General features: G+C 42.6%; 1 protein-coding gene across 1 annotated transcript; it reads left to right on the top strand.

Moving 5' to 3' along the window:
• Positions 1-3,507: 3,507 nt before the first annotated feature.
• Positions 3,508-13,050, top strand: LOC106568881 (epidermal retinol dehydrogenase 2-like). The gene is made up of 7 exons (XM_014139658.3): positions 3,508-3,643; positions 4,032-4,363; positions 4,883-5,014; positions 5,154-5,253; positions 5,873-6,017; positions 6,590-6,715; positions 12,737-13,050. The coding sequence occupies exons 2-7, from the start codon at positions 4,043-4,045 to the stop codon at positions 12,831-12,833; spliced, it is 921 nt and encodes a 306-aa protein (XP_013995133.1). The 5' UTR covers positions 3,508-3,643; positions 4,032-4,042; the 3' UTR covers positions 12,834-13,050.
• The last annotated feature ends 832 nt before the right edge of the window (positions 13,051-13,882 follow it).

The following is a 13,882-nucleotide window of genomic DNA, read 5'->3' as shown; positions in this document are numbered from 1 at the left end:
CTGGAATCCCCTGCCCCGCAGTTGAACCTTCAGGAGGCACCTCACCATGTATGCCGGTTGGCCGTCGATGAGACGGGGAAGAGGGGTGGGCCTAGAAACAGGAGACAAAGGGTTGTGAGACATAGGTTTAATCGTAGACACATGAAAAGGGGAATGTATACGGAGGGTGTGGGGCAACAGAAGACGAACAGCAGAGGGGCTAATAATCTTGGAGATGGGGAAAGGGCCGGTAAAACGGGGGGGAAAGTTTGCGTCACTCCACCCGGAGGGGCAGATCTCGAGTGGACAGCCATACCCTCTGCCCGAGATGATACCGGGAAGCCAGGGTCCGGTGGTGGTCCGCTTGTCGTCGATACAGGGAAGTGGTCTTGAGAAGAGCCAACCGAGCTCTCTTCCAGGTACGGTGACAAACATCTGGGCCGAGGGTATGCCGACCTCTTCCTCTTGCTCCGGGAAGAGCATGGGCTGAAAAAGGTGGCTCTACAAAGTATTCACTTTGGGGGGTGAATAGTTATGCACGTTCAAGTTTTCTTTTTTTATTATTATTTCTTGTTGTTTCGCAGTAAAAAAATATTTTGCAACTTCAAAGTGGTAGGCATCTTGTGTAAATCAAATGATACTCCCCCCCCAAAAAATATATTTTAATTCCAGGTTGTAAGGCAACAAAATAGGAAAAATGCCAAGGGGGTGAATACTTTTGCAAGCCACTGTACATTGTTATATTGTAGTTGACTGTACATACTGTAGTAAGTGGGAATATTATTTGGGACATTGCCTTACTACATTTTGTTCACTAGGGGGGGGGGGTAGATTGTTCTTGGAACCTGAAGAAGCCTTGTAGACTAAGACAGTGAAACAAAACTATAGTCTGGTGCCAATTTTTTTTCTCTCTCACAGATTTTAATTCCTTACCCTTGTCTGTCTGTCTGTCACAGCAACGGCAGCATCACATCTACCCATCTCAATAACCCAAGAATGTAAAAAAAAATAAAAAAGTGAAAAAGTTGAAATGCATAAATATACGTGGGAATAGTGCATTCCAGAACAGATATTTCACACCGTAACACTTCATGACACATTTTATCATAACAGTACTGCAAAGTAGCCTATAATTAGGCACATACAGTTAAAACACATTCCTCCACTAAGGTGTGCTATGCCCATACTCTACATCCCTTCCTAGGTTCTTTGGGCTCCCGAGTGGCGCAGCAGTCTAAGGCACTGCATCTCAGTGATAGAGGCGTCACTACAGACCTGGGTTCGATCCCGGGCTGTATCACAACATGCCGTGATCGGGAGTCCCATAGGGCGGTGCACAATTGGCCCAGCATCGTTCAGGTTAGGGGAGAGTTTCGCCGGGGCAGGATGTCATTGTAAAATAAGAATTTGTTCCTAACTTGCCTAGTTAAAGGTTGATAAAAAAAAATGACAAAAAAGGCTCTCTTGATGACACTCCATGCAATTAACAGTGCTGACGCTGAGCACCACGCGCGCATCCCTAGGGAAAAGGGGGGCGAGAGGAGGAGCCAAATACAAGAGTGTTCATTCTCCCCAAAATTCATGCCATCATATCACTAAGCAGCTGGAGCTGGTAGATGGTCTAACCAGCTGGAGCTGGTAGATGGTCTAACGAGCTGGAGCTGGTAGATGGTCTACCCAGCTGGAGCTGGTAGATGGTCTAACGAGCTGGAGCTGGTAGATGGTCTACCCAGCTGGAGCTGGTAGATGGTCTACCCAGCTGGAGCTGGTAGATGGTCTACCCAGCTGGAGCTGGTAGATGGTCTACCCAGCTGGAGCTGGTAGATGGTCTACCCAGCTGGAGCTGGTAGATGGTCTACCCAGCTGGAGCTGGTAGATGGTCTTCCCAGCTGGAGCTGGTAGATGGTCTTCCCAGCTGGAGCTGGTAGATGGTCTTCCCAGCTGGAGCTGGTAGATGGTCTTCCCAGCTGGAGCTGGTAGATGGTCTTCCCAGCTGGAGCTGGTAGATGGTCTTCCCAGCTGGAGCTGGTAGATGGTCTTCCCAGCTGGAGCTGGTAGATGGTCTTCCCAGCTGGTAGATGGTCTTCCCAGCTGGAGCTGGTAGATGGTCTAACCAGGGCTTTTAAACTTTTCTTCCCCAGGGAACCCCGCCCAGGCAAACCAGCGACCCAGGAACCACCATCATATTTTAGCAAACATAATAGTAATCACGTCTTGTCTTATCAGGTGAATAATAGTGGAAAGTAGAAGTAATCAACATTTTAAAATTAATAGATTTGGTAGACAGTTTCGTTATTTTGACCTCCCCACAGTTCATTGGAAGAGGAAGTGAAAACTGTAACATTATCTAAAGGGTACAGTATCTTGGCGGCATAGAGAACATTTTGCTGTTGTGAAACAAATTTTCTGCAGTTATACACATTTTTCCCATTGACTTTAAAGATTACTTAGCTGTTTCTAAGCTAATTTACAGCAATTCTATGCATTTTGCTATTGTTAATGGTGTGTTCCTCTGCTCAAACATTATAGCAAAATCAATTGGCATATGCCCTGAATGCCCGGTATTTGAAATTTTTGATTCTCCCTGACTGTCTAGCTTTTATTTGATTGTTAGTTCTCAAAGATGGTATTAAAAAAATGTATATTGGAAAATATCTTTTCTGCATGCTTTCTATCTGGTTTTGGCTGTTTAAGTTAACAATGAAACAGTTTTTCCATCTTGAAAATTACCACAGACTGCCCACCTAAGAATTAGCTCCAATGACTGTAATTTCGTCCATATTAATTTGAGATTTTGGCAATGAAGTCATTTACCTACTTCCCCACAGTCGGATGGACAGGAACAGCTGTCATGCAAACTGTTCCTGTAGACTACCAGTCATTGGCTAGTTAGCATTGGGTCGTGAAACTACATCTAAAGTCCTTCATACTGGACTCAGAGACATACACATTTTATTTTGCCGTTTTAAAGGGTAAATCTGGAGTTGCTACATCCATCTTTGGACTTATAATTGAATGATATGTACCCATTGATTCTTAACGAATATATCCATGTCCTAGTTCTTCAACTGTCGTACTCTATTTGAACCCCAAAATAAGCTTGTTTTACTCCTTTGCTTGCAAACAAAATAAATGTAAACAAACACTATATAACCTCAAAACATGGTTAAAACGATCATTTTTGATATCATGGATGGTCAGTCCTAGCATCTATAGCTCTATCTAAGAGTTTGAGAGTAGTTGCATTTCTCCAGCCCCATCCCTTAGCTTTTTACCGAAACTTGGGAGCGGAGAATGCTTTATTGATTCCTGCAATTCTACACATTTTACCATGTTTTATGTGCGTTCATATTATACCTGAGTGATTTAACAAACTGTTTTAATTTTTGTTTAATGACTCAAACAGAATTCTTCTACTGCTCTATCTATCGTTCGCTACATACTAAGAAATGTACGCCCATGGGTGTAGCGTTTGTCCTCCCGTTTGAGCTGGTCAAACTGGAATATCCAGCAGGGCGTTCCGGGCTGGGGCTCGAGTTTTGGTTGGGTGTCATGTGACATTAATTATTAGCCATGCTCCAGCACAAATCAATGGAACAGGACTAGCCTCCGTGATTTGCAGAAGGGAAAAGTAGGAGAAGGTTGAAGCTGATGTTCTATTGAGGTAAGTTTGCGTCGGTTACAATTTTATACGTAACACTGAAATTAGGTTGACTTTTTATTCGTACTGTACTATCATTCGGTGTAGCATGGATGTTTATTTACATCACCGAATAAAAAATTGGTTCGAGTTTGCGGCGTGATTTTGAGTAGTCTTTATCGGTTAAAATGTCCTTTTAAAGATTGTTGTTGTTGTTAGGAATACATTTGCCAACTTCGAAAACAGAACGCTAAACTTCAATGTTTATGGTAGGCTATAAAGTGCTCATCTGCAACTATCTATTCGCTAGGCCTATTGTTTGTTAGGATATCAACGAAAATAACCCAACATGCAACAATTAAACCAATATACAAACAAGTGAACTTTAAATTGTGCCAACTGTCTTTTCCAGGGGTCAACAAAATGAATTTTCTCCTGGAAACCCTTCAGTTGATTGTAATGTCAATGTATTACAACATAGAGGCATTTGTCAGACTGTTCATCCCATTTAAGAAGAAAAATATCACCGGGGAAATCGTCCTGATCACCGGGGCGGGCAGTGGCATTGGCCGGCTCATGGCAGAGAGGTTTGCCCCCCTTGGCGTCTCTCTGGTTCTGTGGGATGTCAACCAGGAGGGCATGAAGGAGACTGCAAGACTAGTGAAGGAGAAAGGGACAACTAGGGTCCACTGCTACCTGTGTGACTGCGGTGACAAGGCTAAAGTCTACAGAGTGGCTGACCAGGTAAACCACCTGATTCTAATCAACTAGTCTTTAATCAAGACTACTTAGTTGAATTGGTGTTGCTGCTGAAAAGAAAAAAAGTCTGCACGGATACTAGCCCTTTGTGAGTAATTATCACCTTGCATTGTGGTCTATCAAGCATCCATTAACCTGTAATTGCAGGCTTTGCCTTATGTGAGTAACTGTTTGAAATAGAGGTTCACCAACCCCTCCTAAAGCGAGGTGGAGTTGCTGTTTAGTAAACGTCCATTTTCGCTGAGCGGGAAGGGAAAGCCACATGAAAGTCCTTACAAGCTATTCAGTTAATTTCTCAAAACTGGTTTTAACCTGTCACGCATAAGGATCCTTTCCTGTTTAACTTGTTAGTACAAAGCAATGTCACATAAGATCCTCCTTACCACAACAATGGGCTGCCAGGATATAGGAAGCAAAAACATGTATCTGTTAATAAAAATCCAACAAAGTGAAGTACTGGGTGTGCTGAACGTTAACAAATGTTTTAAACATGTTTTTGTTCAGGTCAAGAGAGAAGTGGGGGATGTGAGCATTCTCATAAACAACGCTGGCATCGTCACAGGCAAGAATTTCATGGATGCGCCAGACTCCCTCATTGAGAAAACCCTTGAAGTAAACACCATGGCACACTTTTGGGTGAGCTAACCTCATTGTAGGCCTATGTCCTTTGTAGTAGCAATTCCACCCACATCCCCTCAAATTAACAGATCTGTAACAAACTGAAATTCATATTTCATTGTACAAGTTCTCCCCTTGATTTGATTTATTTCTGTAGACTTATAAAGCCTTCCTCCCAGCGATGACTGCCAACAACCATGGTCACCTGGTCAGTGTTGCTAGCACAGCGGGTATGATTGGTGTCAATGGACTAGCAGGTAAATCACCCACTATGCATGTGTGCATGGCTATATTCCAATGTTCCTCAATACTGGACCTGGAGAGCAACGGTGTGTAGGCTTTTGTTCCAGTCAGCACCAAGACACCTGAAAGCTAATCATTGTTTAATGACTGGCTAAATCAGGTGGGTTGGGGCGGGGCAATAACAAAAGCCTACACACCCCTTAACCATGGTGCAGAACATTGCCTTTGTCTTAAACTCTGGGTAGAGCATAATGCAATCAAGAGACCTACCATAGAGATGTTATCAATCGACCTTGAATGGGTGACAATGTCATTTTTAACTTGTTCATATACTGTAGCTGAAGGGTCTTTTCCACAGACTGACTTGGTTACAGAAAATGGTTCAAGAACAATGTAATTTAGTTTACATTATCTTGATGTGGAGACCTGTTTTATATATCCTCTATGTTGGAGTGTTTTACACTTCTATTATTTCTCTATTTTCTTTCTCTGATTGTTGGGAAGGGCCTGTAAGTAAACATTTCACTGTTAGTCCACACCTGCTTACGAAGCATGTGACGAATTCAATTTGATTTGAGACCTTTGTTTAACCTGCTCTACTGTATGCCAATACACGTGTTTCTCTCCTGATAGATTACTGTGCCAGCAAGTTTGCTGCTATTGGCTTTGCTGAGTCTGTGGCTCTGGATCTGCTGGCAGCGGGGAAGGATGGCGTCAAGACTACCATTGTGTGTCCACACTTCATGAACACTGGCATGTTCGATGGCTGCAGTTCTAAGTGAGTTATCAGCCATAATAGGTGCTATACAGGATTTCATTGAAAGTTGTCATTTTATTCCTTATTGTCACAATACACACACTATGAAGGTCAAGGGTTACATTGCATATGTATATACACTTTTCAGTTGTGGACTGATAGTGGTTTATATTATGGGGTATTGAACTTTAAATAAAAAAAAATCCCCGTTGCCAGTTATTTTTTATATATATTTATTTATTTATTTATATATATTTATATTTATTTATTTATTTATATATAAATATATATATATATATATATATATATAAATATTTATTTATATATAAATATATATAAATAAATATAAATATATATATATATATATATATATATATATATATTTATATATATATTTATTTATTTATTTTATTTAACTAGGCAAGTCAGTTAAGAACATTTCATATTTACAGTGACGGCCTACCCGGGAACAGTTCCGGGGCAGAAAGACAGATTTTTACCTTGTCAGCTCGGGTATTTTGATCCAGCAACCTTTCGGTTACTGCCCCAATGCTCTAACCACTAGGCTACCTACCACCTTATTGACTCCGCAGGTGGCCTCTCTTGGTGCCTGTCCTGGATCCAGACTATGTAGCAAAGAAGATCATTGAGGCCATTTTAACTGACCAGGTCTACCTTCTGCTCCCAAAGAGCATGTATATTCTCATGGGCATGAAGAAGTGAGTATCCATTCATGTTCTTATTCTTCTCTTCCTTATGGAAATAACATGCTGGTTTTTTTTCTATTTGTTGCACTGAGCGATCTGCTGCCCAGACACACACGACGCATTGTCACTCCATTTCAAAACTCAGAAATGGTTACATGCTCAAACTGCACAGTATAGTCATACCCACTGGTGACAACCCCTGTTTCCTCTACTATTGCTAAGGTAGGGTGCCCTCAGTCTAGTTCTCTAGCCTGCCTCCCCACCTAAAGTAGATTAAAGTATACTGCTCAAAAAAATAAAGGGAACACTTAAACAACACATCCTAGATCTGAATGAAATAAATAATCTTATTAAATACTTTTTTCTTTACATAGTTGAATGTGCTGACAACAAAATCACACAAATAATCAATGGAAATCCAATTTCAACCCATGGAGGTCTGGATTTGGAGTCACACTTAAAATTAAAGTGGAAAACCACACAACAGGCTGATCCAACTTTGATGTAATGTCCTTAAAACAAGTCAAACTGAGGCTCAGTAGTGTGTGTGGCCTCCACGTGCCTGTATGACCTCCCTACAACGCCTGGGCATGCTCCTGATGAGGTGGCGGATGGTCTCCTGAGGGATCTCCTCCCAGACCTGGACTAAAGCATCCGCCAACTCCTGGACAGTCTGGTGCAACATGGCGTTGGTGGATGGAGCGAGACACGATGTCCCAGATGTGATCAATTGGATTCAGGTCTGGGGAACGGGCGGGCCAGTCCATAGCATCAACGCCTTCCTCTTGCAGGAACTGCTGACACACTCCAGCCACATGAGGTCTAGCATTGTCTTGCATTAGGAGGAACCCAGGGCCAACCGCACCCGCATATGGTCTCACAAGGGGTCTGAGGATCTCATCTCGGTACCTAATGGCAGTCAGGCTACCTCTGGCGAGCACATGGAGGGCTGTGCGGCCCCCCCAAAGAAATGCCACCGCCAAACCGGTCATGCTGGAGGATGTTGCAGGCAGCAGAACGTTCTCCACGGCGTCTCCAGACTCTGTCACGTCTGTCACGTGCTCAGTGTGAACCTGCTTTCATCTGTGAAGAGCACAGGGCGCCAGTGGCGAATTTGCCAATCTTGGTGTTCTCTGGCAAATGCCAAACGTCCTGCATGGTGCTGGGCTGTAAGCACAACCCCCACCTGTGGACGTCGGGCCCTCATACCACCCTCATGGAGTCTGTTTCTGACCGTTTGAGCAGACACATGCACATTTGTGGCCTGCTGGAGGTCATTTTGCAGAGCTCTGGCAGTGCTTCTCCTGCTCCTCCTTGCACAAAGGCGGCGGTAGCGGTCCTGCTGCTGGGTTGTTGCCCTCCTACGGCCTCCTCCACGTCTCCTGATGTACTGGTCTGTCTTCTGGTAGCGCCTCCATGCTCTGGACACTACGCTGACAGACACAGCAAACCTTCTTGCCACAGCTCGCATTGATGTGCCATCCTGGATGAGCTGTACTACCTGAGCCACTTGTGTGGGTTGTAGACTCCGTCTCATGCTACCACTAGAGTGAAAGCACCGCCAGCATTCAAAAGTGACCAAAACATCAGCCAGGAAGCATAGGAACTGAGAAGTGGTCTGTGGTCCCCACCTGCAGAACCAATCCTTTATTGGGGGTGTCTTGCTAATTGCCTATAATTTCCACCTGTTGTCTATTCCATTTGCACAACAGCATGTGAAATGTATTGTCAATCAGTGTTGCTTCCTAAGTGGACAGTTTGATTTCACAGAAGTGTGATTGACTTGAAGTTACATTGTGTTGTTTAAGTGTTCCCTTTATTTTTTTGAGCAGTGTATTTCAATGGTTAATATCTGCCCTAGATGTTACATTGCATCCTTTGCGGCTTGGCTTTACTGTTCCTTACCCAAAGTAGACTGTTAGTATGGGGCTAATGTTTTCTTAGGATAGGCCAGGGATAGCCAACGTTAGAGTGGGATGTCCTAAAGTAGTCTATTCTAATCTGACCATGTATGGGAGGGATTTTAAAGGTCCAATGCAGCAGTTTTTATCTTGGCGAAGGGCAATTTCTCAAGCAATGTGACATAACTATTGCATTGGTCCTGTAGACTAAAGTGACTAAGTGTGTACAGAATATAAATAAATGGTGGGGGTGGTAGGGTGTAGAAGTCACCCTAGGGTTCAGCTATTGGCTCAGTCTTGGTGTAGACGCTGGCTTTGCGATAGGTGGGCCGAAACTTAATGCTGACCCTCAATGTAGCAGCTCCCTGTGCGCCGCCTTGTCTCGTCTTCACAATCGGATGCCCCTTTCAGGTAACGGGTGACCCCCTTATCTGTGGCATCCCAGGTTTCAGGATTCTTACGAATGGTTCCTGTACACAGAACATTGAGTTACATTTGAATTGCACAAGGTCTTACACAAGTAAAAAACAAAAGTACTTTAACACATTTTTTTAATAATAGCAAAACTTACTTTGAAGAATTAGTCTTTAGAAACAAGTTATTGAAACATGCCTTATCCCCCTGCACCAGTCCAAGTTGTAGAGACGTCAAGCCGGTTTGACAGAATGCAAGGTAGCATCTTCCACACTGTTGACTTCAGGTCCTTGGCGCCCTTTACAACCAGACACCTAAGCTACAAATGTAGAAGTATTAGGAATTACACACTTAACATATTTCCCTCCCCAACCCCCTATATTTTATAATCATTTATTGTGAAAGTCTGAAAAGACAGATGTCAGACTTCCAATAAGTATTTAAATGTAATATAAATCCCTCGTGTTAAAGTTCTGAGCGGAGGAATTTTGAACATGCTGTCACGTCAGGGTACAACGCTCGTAACAACTGGGTCAAAGTTGAATGTCTCTTGCTCTTTCACGGAAAAAGCAATGGCTACATACAATTCTGAGCACACCTACAAGTCTGTCCTGGAGCTTGGTGTCCTGGCTCAGCCTGGTCTCCAGCAAACCAGGCCTTGCTGGTCCCCCATCTGGAGATTGAGATCATCTCCAACTGACCGATTGGCCTGTTCATAGGCTAACAAGGTATTCATCTTGTTATCCATCTCAAGTGTCCGATACCACCCGGACTTATAGGGAAGAAAATAAGCAGTTAGTCACAGTCCTGAAAATCAAATCAAATTGTATTTGGCACATGCTCCGAATACAACAGGTGTATGTATACCTTAAGCATTTCACAGTACTTACAAGCCCTTAACCAACAATGAAGTTCAAGAAATAGAGTTAAGAAAATATTTACCAAATAAACACAAAATAAAAACGAGGCTATATATAGGGGGTACTGGTACAGAGTCAATGTGCGGGGGTACAGGTTAGTCGAGGTAATTTGTACATGTAGGTAGGGTTAAAGTGACTATGCATAGATAATAAAACGGCGAGTAGCAGCAGTGTAAAAATGCAAATGGACCTGGTGGCAATTTGATTAATTGTTCAGCAGTCTTATGGCTTGGGGGAAGAAACTGTTAAGGAGCCTTTTGGACCTAGACTTGGCACTCCGGTACTGCTTGTTGTGCGGTAGCAGAGAGAACAGTCTAACTTGGGTGACTGGAGTCTTTGACAATTTTTTGGGGCCTTCCTCTGACACCGCCTAGTGTATATAGGTCCTGGATGGCAGGAAGCTTGGCCCCAGTGATGTACTGGGCCGTACGCACTATCCTCTGTAGCGCCTTATGGTCAGATGCCGGGAAGTTGCCATACCAGGCGGTGACGCAAACGATCAGGATGCTCTCGATGGTGCAGCTGTAAAACTTTTTGAGGATCTGGGAACCCATGCCAAATCTTTTCAATCTCCTGAGGGGTAAAGGTGTGGACGTGCCCTATTCATGACTGTCTTGGTGTGTTTGGACCATGATAGTTTGTTGGTGATGTGGACACCAAGGAACTTGAAGCTCTCAACCTGCTCCACTACAGCCCTGTTGATGAATGGGAGTGTGCTCGGTCCTCTTTTTCCTGGAGTCCATAATCATCTCGTTTGTCTTGCTCACGTTGAGGGAGAGGTTGTTGTCCTGGCACCACACTGCAGATAGGTGTTTAGTCCCAAGGTTCTTGGCTTAGTGATGAGCTTTGGGCACTGTGGTGTTGAACGCTGAGCTGTAGTCAATAAACAATATTCTCACATAGCTGTTCCTTTTGTCCACCTGGGAAAGGGCAGTGTGGGGTGCGATTGAGATTGCGTCATCTGTTGGTGCAGTATGTGAATTGGAGTGGGTCTAGGGTTTCTGGGATGAAGGTGTTGAGCCATAACCAGCCTTTTTAGCACTTCATGGCTACTGATGTGAGTCCTACTGGGCAGTAGCCATTTAGGCAGGTTACCTTTGCTTTCTTGGGCACAGGGACTATGGTGGTCTGCTTGAAACATGTAGGTATTACAGACTTGGTCAGGGAGAGGTTGAAAATCTCAGTGAAGACACTTGCGAGTTGGTCTACACATGCTGAGTACACATCCTGGTAATCAGTCTGACCCCGTGGCCTTGTGAATGTTGACCTGTTTAAATGTCTTGATCACATTGGCTATTGATAGCACAATCACAGTCGTCTGGAACACCTGGTGCTTGCATGCATGTTTCAGTGAGCAACACTGTTTAAAGCAGTTTAGGGAGTGTCATCTCTAACAAAGCAACAGTTGGTTTACAAAAAAAAAGCTCTTGACCCCCCCCCCCCAGTAAAAGTCCCTCCTTTTACTTTTAGACTTGTGTGTATTGAAATTTCAGCCTGTTTTGGTAGATGGAGTTTTTGCCTGCTTGGTGACAACACCAGGCGGTAAATTAGTTAATAGACGACACGAGTTCAAACCTTTCTGCCAATAACTGCTCGTTTTCAGTTTTCCCATCCCTACTCACCACTTACAGACAGTTCTTGCTTGAGAATTTGCTCTTCGCTAAGAAGCATTTAAAAAAAAGTTTTACCATTTTTAAATGAAACCAATCACAGTAAGGAACTTATTTAATATTGAGATCATAAAGACCAATGTAGCCAATTTTAAGGGAAAGACAAATGGTTACCGGCCATAGGTGACTGGACTGAGGCCAATGGGTCAACCTGAGACTCTACTGTTAAAGTACCTTGTGTAACAGCAAGGTTTTAAGCTGGTCATCGACCTTGGTGACCTAGCATATAAATTGTCCCCTTAATGGTGCTTGTGTCTTTTATAGATAGTCAGAAAGAAAGGACATGGATGGTTTTTCACTGCGCACAGTTCAACTTAGTTGAGCTGGGTTGCCAAGCATTCCAGACAATGTGATACAAAGACAAGGTGTTGTAAATGATATCTCCATAAGCTTCCAGGTACCGGTAAACACCAAGGCTGCTTATGCATTGATGCCAATTACAGATCAGTCACTGATAAAGCAGCACCTGGTTGAGTGGGCAAGCAAGACCTAGACCTGATTTGGACTGCAGTTGAATATAATTATCTGCAACCTCAACATTTAAATCTACACCAAAGCCTTTTTGTGTTATGGAAATGTCCTTGAGACAGGTGTGGTAGAGAAAAAGCTTTCAGAAATTTGGCCAGGTTCTGGTGGGTAATGTCTTAATTTGGGACAATTTGCATGGCTACATTTGTTCCTTGAGGCCTTTCAGTGTGAGTTGTTGGCTTCATGTTAAATACAACACAATATACCCATGACTAATATAGAAGACTTAATCACTCACCACCAATTAGACTGACTGATTAAGACATGAAATAGCTTCTCTTGTTATTAACATATTTAGTAGTGCAGTTATGGGGTTATTATGCCCTTTGAAATACATTTTGTTGCTGGACCAGAAGACATTCAAACAGCATTTATGCTCTGAATAATTTATTGGATTTTCATCAGTTTTCTGTTTTTAATTAAGATTTAATTTAGTCCCACTGTGATTACCAGTTTGTCTAAATGACTTGCTGTAGTTTGTTGTAATGAAGTCATTCTGACTCAATTCCAGACACTAGTTTGTTCTCATAATAGGCTTTAAGTTGTGTTGCAGTGATCGTTGCTAATATGTAGCCTAATTGACTGTTCTCACCTTCACAGGATTTTACCCTTTAAGACTGGGAATCTGCTGGGGATGTATCTGGGAGCATTAAACTTTATGGATGCCTTCAAAGGACGCGTCAAGAAAGAGGCGTAGTGAAGAAGACGAGAGCAACCACCCATACTAAGTACATTTTGTCTCAGACTCAAAGGTGATTAATACTGCCTATCATGTTTGTTTTTTTTTCCCCTTAAATGTTTCATTCTTATTCAACAAATTTTAGTGTATGACAAAGCCTACGTACTAGTTTACATCGGCAGACGAGGGATATGGGTAGGCTATATAAGGTAATAAAATACTGCTAAATATGTAACGAATGTATGACCTCTATGTATTTTCATAGCATCAACACAAGTAGACTTGAGTGTGCTTTTTGGATCGACACACTCAATATGAAATGTTTTCACGAGTTATATTCACTTTATGAAGTTCACGCTGTGTATGTTAGCTCCCTACACTGACACAGGCTCAATAGCAAAATATGGTTCCTTTTTCACTCTATCGTTCAGTGGATACTGCACCCCCCCCCCCCACATTTTATAATGCGTGCCCTTTTTGGCATGAAGCAACATTGGAAGGGTTTGTTGATGCACTTTTTTGTTGGTTTATTTCTTTATACACCCATTGTGGGCGTATTGAGATTACGTAATTGTTCACATGGGTGTTTTAGAACATATTGTGCATGTAGTAATCTAACGGCCAAGTAGAGAAACTCAGGAAAGTGTCATGTAAAGGATCATTATCTGTGTACTGGATTAGTTTGCTAAGTCTACAGTAGCCATCGACGATGATAGTATGTACCAAACAAGAACACTCATTTTCCAAACTGTTATTCTCTTAACTGGACCGCCTACCCTTTTTATATTTGAATTGACTGACGGCTTTTTATTTATTGCTTAATCATGTACAATGTTTTACTTTGACATCGAAGGTGCGATGACTGCATGACTTAACTAATTTTATTTAAATTGTCTGTCATGTTTACATTTTAATAACCACAATAGCATTGTTTACATGTAACAATGTTGGTATTTAGCTTTGCTCTTGAAAAATAAAGTTAGAAATTGGTATTGTCAGGCTTTTTCCCCCTAATTGCTCCCATGCTTCTAGAATCACTGACATGGTCCTAATGTGCTTAATTATTG

Source organism: Salmo salar, chromosome 14, assembly GCF_965601325.2.
Source record: "Salmo salar chromosome 14, fSalSal1, whole genome shotgun sequence".
Lineage (NCBI taxonomy): Eukaryota > Metazoa > Chordata > Actinopteri > Salmoniformes > Salmonidae > Salmo > Salmo salar.
Note: the sequence above shows the minus strand (reverse complement) of the source record. Positions and strands in the feature narration are given on the sequence as shown.